The 11,240-nt window shown below is 39.4% G+C and overlaps 1 protein-coding gene across 1 annotated transcript in view; it reads right to left on the bottom strand.

Moving 5' to 3' along the window:
* Positions 1-402: 402 nt before the first annotated feature.
* The window catches only part of CCDC68 (coiled-coil domain containing 68), a 58,013-nt gene continuing 47,175 nt past the window's right edge, over positions 403-11,240 (bottom strand). Inside the window, exons 8-10 of the mRNA XM_027769939.1 lie at positions 3,034-3,139; positions 1,690-1,773; positions 403-669 (exon numbers count right to left, since the gene is read on the bottom strand). Of these exons, the coding sequence (XP_027625740.1) occupies positions 403-669; positions 1,690-1,773; positions 3,034-3,139 (457 nt within the window). The remainder of the gene's footprint in view (positions 670-1,689; positions 1,774-3,033; positions 3,140-11,240) is intronic.

Genomic DNA, 11,240 nt, shown 5'->3' with positions numbered 1-11,240 from the left:
TACTGGGCAAATGAGTGAACACTAGTTTTGAGCCAATGACTCCACTGTCACTGCAGTTTGAGCTGGACAGAGCTGAGAGCAATGTCCTAAACAACCCCTAGGGGGCGAGTGCCTGCTAAGGAACAAGAGGCTCAGCAAGCTCTATCCTCCAGGATACAAGAACAGCCGTCCTCTGGGAAGGCAGAAATGGACAACAGAGCTACGAAATGTAACATGTGAAAATATTCACAATCTCTTTATGTCATTAAGTGTTTTTCTTTTTTTTTTTTTTATCTTCTGTTTGGGGCAAGCAGAAAGAAGATGGAGGTGGACAAGCATGTGCTGGGGACAAGCACGCACTCCTGCTGGTCTGTCCTGGGAGGAAAGTCCCAACGGGTGGTGAAAGTTTCCAGGAGACAGAAGTCAGAGCACCTTTGTGCTCCGCAGGACCAGACAACACTGGCAGTCAGACAACAAGCAGAAAACTGAAATAGCAAGGGACAGAGTAAAAAAGGTGACCATGTGCAAGCAGTCAGTGATGAGCCATTTGATACAAGTAGAAGGGGTGACCCTGAGTAAGCAATGGAGCTGAGGTGGAGGTGCCTGGGAGGTCCTCGGAGTCACCCTAACCTGAGCGGGCCTTCGCTGCACTTCCTGTGAGGAAGCGGCACTGCCAGCCTCGGACTGCAGCTGAAAGGGCACCAGGGAACATGTGGGCAGAAAGAAAAGCATGTCTGACCACAGTATTAGAAAGTATTGTGCTAGGCTTTAAAACTCTAAAAAGCAAGACAATTACAACAGGCTTCTGGACATTGATGAGCCCTGAGGCATAGCTTAGAAGCCAGGATAGATGGGGAAGAAGAGAGGGCCAGAGGGCATCTTAGGCCGGCAAAGGAACTTATGGGAAACAAAGGCAGGAAACAGGAAGCCTGACTGCCTGACTGCATGGCTTGCGTGGAATCTACCCACGAGTGGCCTTGACCAAGCTTTTACTTCAGGTCCATGCAGACAGATGTTAGCATCTGTCTCCCTAATTTGGCAAGTTTTCTGAAAAATTTGGATGAATGTTTAATAATGATTTAATAGTATTCATTTAACATTAAATTTAAAAATATCAATAGTTCATAATATAATAACATATTTTACAATCAATAATAATAATCATTTGAGAGATTTTTTATATAGGGTATGTGTCCTTGCAAGAGAGACAGAGACAGAAAGTGATAAATTACCCCCCGGGGAGATGGCCATACCATAATCCCTTCTCCTCCATTCTCCTCTTGAGATTTTGGGCACTCACGCACACACGCCCGGCGTGAGTTTTGAGCTGCCAGGGTGGAGTCTCAAATTACATTCTACCACGTGGGAGTCCAGTAACTTAACCACTATGCCTCCTGCTGGCCCATACTTGATAATTTAACAATTATTTTAAGTACTTCTCCCCAAAGCTATAACTTCTTACTGATAAAGATGCACATACATAGACTCAAAAAAGACACTTGTACACACACAAACTTACAGATAAATGCTCAGACACAGTCACACACACACTCTCATGTCTATTTACACAAGGTATACACAAAAATAGTGTTAAACAGAGGCAAATAATTACTCATAAGCACACACACATTCATACTCTGGATCACTAATACACACACACACACACACACACACACTCACACTGAAATGTAAAATTGATTCCCTCCTTACCTGGAATTCAAGTATGTTAACTTTTTCTTTCAGGTTTTCAATTCTTTTATCTTGTTCTTTTAAATTATTTTTTAATACATCCATCTGAGAATTAAGAAACACAATTGGAAAAATCTTGTCAGACCACGAGGAATAAAGTCAGCAACTATACAGCTTTCTGAAGTCACATGGTGTTCATCTAATAAAAAATAGAGTCCCAAAACATTAGTGGACTCCACAGGCTGCAGAAAACAGCAGGCCATGCTTGCTCTTGGGGTGGACACTCAGATGGTGCTGTTGTGCACTTGACCTCTGGAGCCCTGTGCAAACCCAGTCCAGCAGAAGCACGTCTGCAGAAGCAGCACCGGTCACCCCTTTGTGGTTCAGCTTAAAGTCATCTTCTCAGCCTACAGATGCGGCTACCGGGGGGAGAGACACAGGGCCACTGGCTTGCGGGGAGGGGCTTCCTGAGGTGCATGTGGCCACCAGTGGCGGAATGAGGCGAACCTGCCTTGCCAAGAGACAACCTGGAATTGGGAAGTGGGGTGATGAGGTGCAAAGAGTCCAAACAGAGAGGACACGGGAATTCTAAGGCCTACTCTGCCACTGCCAGCTCTGCCATTGAACCACCCTGCATCTGTTTCCTCAGCTGTAAAATGAGAGCATGAGATGCCTCTTCTGGCTCCCAATGCCCACTGCTCAATTCTCTGGCCCTTTGGTGATGTCACAGCTGAGCAGCACCAAAGCCGCACTGATGTCAGGAAGATATTGTAGTAATTTAGGAAGATTCTTTCTGGAAACCAATATTAGGTAATAAAATAACTGAATAGAGGTCTGATTAATTTATAGCAGATCCTCTAAACAGGATCAATACATACCTTGAAGTAGATAATAAATACTCTTACAGAATTGTGTACCACAATCACCTCTCCTTCTCACCTGCCAGGATGTTGCCAGGGAAGAAGTACCAGGCTACATCCATACCCAAAAACATTTCTTAAATCATTTTACTGTTTTTGAGGTTATAAAAATGATATTTTCTTACTCAAAAAGGGTTGAATCAACTGGTCTACAAAATCTTCTTAAAAACATGTACATTATCTGGCTCAGAAGACGTTTCAAAAAATCACAGAGATGTCTGAAAAGCAATTAAAGACAATTTCCCAAACTGTCATTACTAACATTACAGGTGTTGGCATTGCATGTGGGAGAGGGTTTTGAAACAGAGCCGTGTTGCACGAGAAACAAAAGGATGTATCAACAGGGAGAAAACTCTCATGGCTCCAAAAGTCTGGGTGAGCCACCGTACTTGGTCTCAACACTGAACAGTCCATCTGCCAGAAAAACGCTCCTGACTGAGCTGACCTCCTGGATGACGCTGCGCAGGTTCTGATGTTGGGAGTGAATCACAAACTGCAGGTGAGAGATCTGCTCCTGGAGAATGGAAATCTCCATCTGAAGGTCCTGGCGACTGGGAACACAAAGGAAAAAGAGGGAGAAAAAATTACTAACATGTTCTACAGCCTTTACTTTCTTTCATTTATTTATTTTTTTCCCTGTAGAGTTTTTTGCCTTACGACACATGCACTCGCTGGGGGAAAAGAGACACACTAAGAGGGAAAGTGAGAAATCAGCCCCATGGGGGATGGCCATGCCACAATCCCTTCTCCTCCACTCTCCTCCCAGGATCTTGGGCACATGCATGCACACACACATACCTGGTATGAGTTTTAAGTTGCCAGGTCTGGGACTCAAACTGTGGTTGACTGCATGGGAGTCTAGTGACATAAGCGCTATGCCATCTGCTGGTCCCTCTAGAGCTTTTTCTTTCTTTTGTGTTGCCTGCCCCTTCTTACACACTCCACACTACCAGGCATCATATGAGTAAGACTCCCTGTGTGCCTCACAAGACATGCTGAAGATTAATGCTGTGATGTAGTCTCAGATTTGCTTGGACATGAACTTGGATGAGAGTATCATTTCAACTTCTAGGCCTCCTTGTTGGCCATCTGTGACTTCCTCCAGCAGGTCAAGTTGTACTGAGTTGGGTGAAGCACTTACACATCTTAAACTTTCATACATAACAACCACAGACCTGGCACTCATGAAAGTGCAGTTAGTGACATGATCCCCATGTGTTAGAACCCTCGATTAGGAATGAAAATTTCACAGAGATACAAGAAACCAATTTCCAATGATACAGGTTTAGGTGAGAAGCTTCATACTTTTGATCATTCTATTGCCTGCAAATAGGGAAAAAAAAAAAAAAAGAACTCAAATTCCAGCTAACATTTTGAGTCTACATCAACTATTGTGAAAAAAAAGGTGGGTCAAGTTTGCATTTAGACTATTCATACTTTTACAAAAGCTCTATTCAGATCACCAGAATCGATTGTGTAGTTTTGACTGCTCTCTTCTTGCCAATATTTCATAAGAGTTTTGAAGAAACATCAAATGTGATAAGACCACCAAGCTTGAGAGCATTGTGACCTTGGAAAAGTTGCTCAACCTTTGTCCTCACTCAGTTTAATCACAGTTCTAAATTCTTACAACCTCTACACATATTACAAAGATCACATAAATTCGCATGATTCTCTGTAACAAGTTCTCATTAGGGAAAAAAAAAAATGTTACTAGCATCTGTTCTGTCTCACATCATGTGTTAAAACATTGTTTCTTAGGCTATTCCCTGACCTAGTGGTTAAGGGAGCTAGATCTCACATGGCTGACCATTGTGCAAATCCCAGCCCAGGTGGCTAAAAAAACATGCATGGCTGGGACCAGCAGATGGCGTAATAGTTACGTTGCTGGACTCCCATGTAGTCCTCCATGATTCGAGTCCTGACCCAGTGATTTATAACTCACGCCAGGTGCATGTGTGCGTGTATGCCCAACATCCCAAGAGGAGAATGGAGGAGAAAGGATTTCTGGCCATCCTCCCTGGGGGGGAGGGGATTGATTTCTCACTTTCTATGTTTCTGTCTCTTAAGCAAGCACATGTGCCTTATAGCAAAAAAGAACAACAACAACAACAAACAAACAAATGACGACAACAACAACAACAAACTATGTTAGGCACATGTGCATGCATGCTCAAAATTTGAACATGATGGAGAAATGGAGGAGATTGTGGCATACCATCTCCTAAGGGGGTGCATTCTCTTCATCCCTTTCTCTCTCTCTCTCTTTCTGGTAAGCACATGCGCCCTCTAACAATCAAAAAGCAGTATTACTCAAATTTAATGTTCATTGGCAAATTGTGTTAAATGCAGCTGCTGATCCAGCAGACTGGTGTCCAGATGGAGATTCTGCACTTACGGCATGCTCCAGGTGTTGCTAAGACATTGCTAGCCTGGGCACCATGCTTTGAGTTGTTGAGCACTAAACTATTAAGGATGTCTCAGTAGCTTTTAATACATAAAATAGTCTCTCAAAGTCAAGTCAAATCCAGGGAATTTGTAATATCGAGAACTTTCTTTTAATTGTCTCCCTCTTGGTTTTGCTTGAAACAGCTTTAAAGAAATTTGGTTTACTATTAAAAAAAATTATATGAAACTAAAGTAAACCTTATATAAGTACAAATACCATAAAATGACAGCCATTGCTATGTATTCATCCTATGGAATTAAATATAATTTTATCCTATAAATTTCTGCATGATTAAACAAGTGCCACAAAATATATATATAATAAGGTTTGCTATCAATCTTAATATTAAAAACGAAAAATCTAAATGCTCAGTAATATAAGCCTGGAAACAAATTATGGTATACCCAGGCCACTTTCATTTTATATTTGCATATTATCACTGAGTTAGACTGGTAGAATATTATAGAAAGGGTGATATTTTCAACAAACACTGCTGAGACAACTGAAAATTCATATAAAAAAGAAGAAAAAAATGGAAACTTAATCCAGTTTAACTTTATAATAAAAATAAATTCTATGTAGATTGAATAAAACTGTTAAAAAAAAAACTCTAAAAAACTCTCAGAAGAAAATATAGAAGTAAATCTTCATGAGTTCAGAATAAAAGAAGATTTAAAAAATAAGATTCCAAACAGTATTTACCATAAAGGGAAAAATGATAAGTCTGACTGGACAAAAATAAAAAATAAATTGAGAGTTAATAGGAAAATTTCAGAATATTGGTAATACAGATGATTAATAAAGACAATGTATCCAAAATAGATAAGGAATATCTACAAGTTATTGACAGATATTACAGTAGAAAAATAGAAAGTAACTCAGAGAAAGATTTCACATGCACACAAAAAAGCTATTCAAAGAACCAATAAACAGATGAAGATACTACATATCATTAACACTCGAAGTAGTACAAATTAAAGACAAACATGCACAGAACTACACAACCACACAACCACTAACATAGCTAAAATTTAATAAGACTGAAAATACGAAGCCTTGGCAATATGTAAAACAACAAGGACTTCATACACTACTATCGGAAGTTAAACTGGTGTTCTTAATATTAAAAACGAAAAATCTAAATGCTCAGTAATATAAGCCTGGAAACAAATTATGGTATACCCAGGCCACTTTCATTTTATATTTGCATATTATCACTGAGTTAGACTGGTAGAATATTATAGAAAGGGTGATATTTTCAACAAACACTGCTGAGACAACTGAAAATTCATATAAAAAAGAAGAAAAAAATGGAAACTTAATCCAGTTTAACTTTATAATAAAAATAAATTCTATGTAGATTGAATAAAACTGTTAAAAAAACTCTAAAAAACTCTCAGAAGAAAATATAGAAGTAAATCTTCATGAGTTCAGAATAAAAGAAGATTTAAAAAATAAGATTCCAAACAGTATTTACCATAAAGGGAAAAATGATAAGTCTGACTGGACAAAAATAAAAAATAAATTGAGAGTTAATAGGAAAATTTCAGAATATTGGTAATACAGATGATTAATAAAGACAATGTATCCAAAATAGATAAGGAATATCTACAAGTTATTGACAGATATTACAGTAGAAAAATAGAAAGTAACTCAGAGAAAGATTTCACATGCACACAAAAAAGCTATTCAAAGAACCAATAAACAGATGAAGATACTACATATCATTAACACTCGAAGTAGTACAAATTAAAGACAAACATGCACAGAACTACACAACCACACAACCACTAACATAGCTAAAATTTAATAAGACTGAAAATACGAAGCCTTGGCAATATGTAAAACAACAAGGACTTCATACACTACTATCGGAAGTTAAACTGGTGTAATCATTCTAGAGAACTATTATTTTCTATCACACTTAACTGATGATCTCTAATTCCCTTTCTAAGTACATATCCAATATGTGCATTGGGGGACAGACACAGAACTGCTTATGGAAGCTTTGAGTGTGCCTAAACCTGGAAATCACCTAATGTTTGACAGTAGGATGGATGAGTAAATTACAGTACACTCACACATACACTATAGTATTCCAGATAACTGCAGCACCATGAATAGAATTCAAAAATTTAATATGGAACAAAAGAAGAGAGATACATGGTACCATTTATAAAAAGTTAAAATAAAAAAACTAGATAAAAGTAAGCTATTGTGTTTAAGGATGCACAAGGAAAAGTAGAGAATGATTACTATAAAAGTCAAGATAGAGGTTACTTTGGGAGGACAAAGAGAGTTGTCTCCAGAAGGAACACACCATATGGTACAGGAAGTAGAACCGTTATTGAAAATATTAGTGTTTTTTTTTCTATGACCTCCATTTTGTTTAACAAACATTCACTTTTAGATCATCCATTAAATGGTATTTTTTCCTTCTGTGCATGTTTCTGTATGTGTGATACTTCACAGGCATGTGTGTGTGTTTAAATTATTGTTTGCACACGCATGTTTATTGCAGCATTATTCATAATTGCTAAAACATGGAACCAACCTTAGTGTCCAAAAACTGATGTTTGGATTGAAAAATCATTATATATATACTATGGAATATTACTCAGCTATGAGAAACAATGAGATCCTATTATTTGACTCAAAATGGGTGAATGTAGAAGAGTTAATATTGAGTGGATAACCCAATTTTGAAAGATACACATTGTATATCCCCACTCAATTTGTACTGAGTGCCTTTTTGTCTTTCTTTTTTTGAGAGATTTTTGCTATAGATTGCTTGTGCTCACCAGAGAGACAGTGAGAGACAAAGAAAGAGAAAGTGAGAAATCACCCCGCAGTGGGGGGATTGCCACTTGGTGTGTTTCAAGCTTCCAGCCTGGGACTCAAATCTTAACCATCGTGCCACCCGTTGGCCCCACTGAGTGTCTGCATTTTATGGCAGACGTTGAGATATCTGAAGATATGATGGTGGAGAGGATCAGGGTGGCTCCTAGTGACAGTAAGGGAGGGAAAGTGGTTGGTACAGAGTGCGTGGTGGAGGTTGGATTTGAGACCAAAAAAAAAAAGTTATGAATGATAAACTTTTGTTTACAAGACAAAAACAAATCAAAATCTTTCTTTGTATTGTCTGAAATGATATGTGATACACACAGATTAAATAAACTAGTATATGAAAGCTGTTAAAAATGTTTGTTTAAACACAGAAAAGACTTTTAGAAGGTATAGGTCAACCAATTAGTGGTGATGATCATTGAGTGATTGAATTTGGATGAGCTCTATTTTATCTTTAAATATTGGTATGTTATTTTAAAATTTTTTATACAATTGGCATATATCACTTTCATAACAGAAAAGCAATCAAGGTATAAAACCATGCTGGAAATTAAAAAAAAAAAAAAGAAGATTAAAGATAGTAGAAGTACTGCTGTTAAAACAGAACCTCAATTTCAATTGGTTCAATATAACCCGAAAAGCTCACAGGGAGGAGAGGAAGAGATGATAGGGGAAGAGAGCAGAATCTTCAGGAGTGTAGGCACAGGGATCCAGTAGAGGGAGTGGGGTTGAGAGAAGGCACAAATGATGAGGGAATGAGTGCATGAGCCTAGTGTGCATGCTCTGAAAACACGAATTACCACGCCCACACAGCAGTCTCACAGCAGAACCTCAACTCTGACCCTAAGTATTAGCGACTATCAAATTAAGAAAAGTCATGAGAGGGTCAACTCTATGGCCCCTTGGTTAAGGGAGGTGAACCCCATATGGCCTAGTATGGTTTGAATCCCAGCCCGGGTGGCTTGAAAAACATCAGATGCATGACCCAAATCCTAACAGAACAGAGAAATGGAGAAGGAGGGATGGCAATGTGACCATGCCTTATTGGTGGGGCTTTCTTCTCCCTCTCTCTGTCTCTCTCTCTCTTCCAGGTGAGTGTACATACTCTCTGGGGGAAAAAAAGAGAAAAGGAGAAAGAAAAAGAGAGAGAGAGGAAAGAAGGAAGGAAGGAAGAAAGGAAGGAAGGAAGGAAGGAAGGAAGGAAGGAAGGAAGGAAGGAGAAAAGAAAGAAAAGAGAGAGAAAAGTTAGGAGAGAAAGCTAGATAGTCAACTGTCAATTCAGGCATGAGGAAGACTACTAGGTTAATCATACCTATATTTTATTTTTATTATTACTATTTATGAGAGAGCATATGACAGAAGGAGGAAGAAAGAGAGGTACTGCTTTGACAGTCTTGCATTGTGATCCTCTGTCCCAGCCTCCCAGTTGGCTAGGACCTCAGGTGCATGCTACTACAGCCGCCTTTTTTTTTCCAGAATCTGAACCTGGACCTCCCAAGTGGTCCTAGCCTCACACAGTGGCACCCTACTCCCTGTGCCACTGCAGGTAGGTGTCCTTGTACTTTACCTGATTTTTATAAAAGGATCCTTTAAAGGATTCCAACCCTAGAAGATCACCTTAATCTGGCCTCTCTCTTAGAGAGAGGTGGGAAATTCAAACCTAGTAAATGAGCAGCTCAGGACTAGCACTGACTGTGCAGTGGGTGGCATGCATGTCTGCAGTGCCCACTGCAGTTCAGATCCCAGTCAGGCTGGCCTGGATCATGCAGCAGCAGGTTCAAGGGTACTCCAGGTCCTGTGGAGCTGGAGGACCAAAGGAGGGAAGCTGTGATGCGACTAGACACTCTCAAGGATGCTTCTTACTTTCCTTTTCTCCCCTCTCTCTCACATACATGCGCATGCACTCTCATGAAAAAAAATAGATTTTTTACAAAGTTTAAAAAATGAGCAGTTGCACACACATGCACTCCCAATCATGAATAAATAAATAAACTTATAAAAAATAAGCAACTCATTGTTTTTCTTTCCATGGTTCACAGAAGGAAGTATTTGAAAAGAAGTAGGCTAGATGCTTGATTCCGATGAAAATGCTTTGTGTCCAAGTAATTCCAACTAACAACAGCAGCGACTCTCAGCCCACTCAGCATTTCTAAAATTCAAGGTGAGGGAATGACTGCTTCAGCACCAGCCTGAATTAGCATTAGGGTTTAGCTATCTCTGGGCTCAGAGCAACTATTACCAAAGATCAATGCAATATATTATTTATAGGAATAAAAATTCCAGAAGAAATTCAAAGTGCTAGGTAAGAAGGAAGTAAAGTAGCCTGGAAACTGTTGCATCCCCAAGGTGCTACTTCTGGGTACCCCACACGTTGCTCAGGTATTGGGACTATGACTGAGTGTTTGCTACTCAGACCCGATGTTTCTGTGAACCTCAGTGAGTGGGGACATCGCTGAGTGTGGGTTCCCAGCTGAAGAAGAAGGATCATTCATTCCTAGGAGAATAGAGAACACGAGGTTCTTAGCATTTCCGAGGGAAAGAATCAACTTGGATGTAGCATAGCTCTGTCCGCATTTCAACATAACTCAGGAATATGTCTTAGAATTGCCCATCAAATTCTCCTCTGTTGTCATTTTCTGCGGTGGCTGATGAGAGTATCTCAAACTAATACAGATCAATGGGCAATTTCCGTAGCAACAATATGGTTTACGAGCAAGCTCAACTGTAAGTTACTAACTTTCCTCCTGAAAGTTTGCCATTCCTATGTGACGCCTACCTAAATATGGAGTAGAAAATATTGCTTATTTTTATAAGCCACAAATGTGTTTCTCCAATGGGTAAGTCTAAAGTAGGCCTGTGGATTTCTCTGTAAGGTAGCAGGGCAGAGGAACAAGGAGAGAAATAGTTTTCTGCTGTAGTCCCACAGGATAGTGAGGATACCAGGCTGAGGAGAGGTCTTCAGAAATGAGAGAACGAAGGCTAACACGCCATCTCAGAATGAGCACCGGATGTGTGCTAGCTTCTCAGTATCTGTGAGAATAGTGGAAGCAAAATCCCCAGCTCTGCAACTTCTGAGAAACTGACTCATCTTGGACAACTCACTTAGCCAATTAGAACCTCAGTTCTCTCTCTCTGAAAGGTTCAAGAAAGGGTTAAATAAAATAAGATACCTGGAATTATTTCGTAAATTACCAAGCACTACACTTGGGTCAGTTATATAGTGTCAGTAATATAAACTTGGAGTCAACTTTATATATTTATTTATTTTTTTTATTTTTTTATTTTTTTGAGAGGTTTTCGCTATAGGGCGCGTGCGCTCGCCAGACAGACAGAGACATAAAGACAGAAAGTGAGAA

This window comes from Tupaia chinensis, unplaced genomic scaffold (genome assembly GCF_000334495.1).
Source record: "Tupaia chinensis unplaced genomic scaffold, TupChi_1.0 Scaffold000098_2, whole genome shotgun sequence".
Lineage (NCBI taxonomy): Eukaryota > Metazoa > Chordata > Mammalia > Scandentia > Tupaiidae > Tupaia > Tupaia belangeri.
This window is presented reverse-complemented; position numbering and strand designations above follow the sequence as displayed.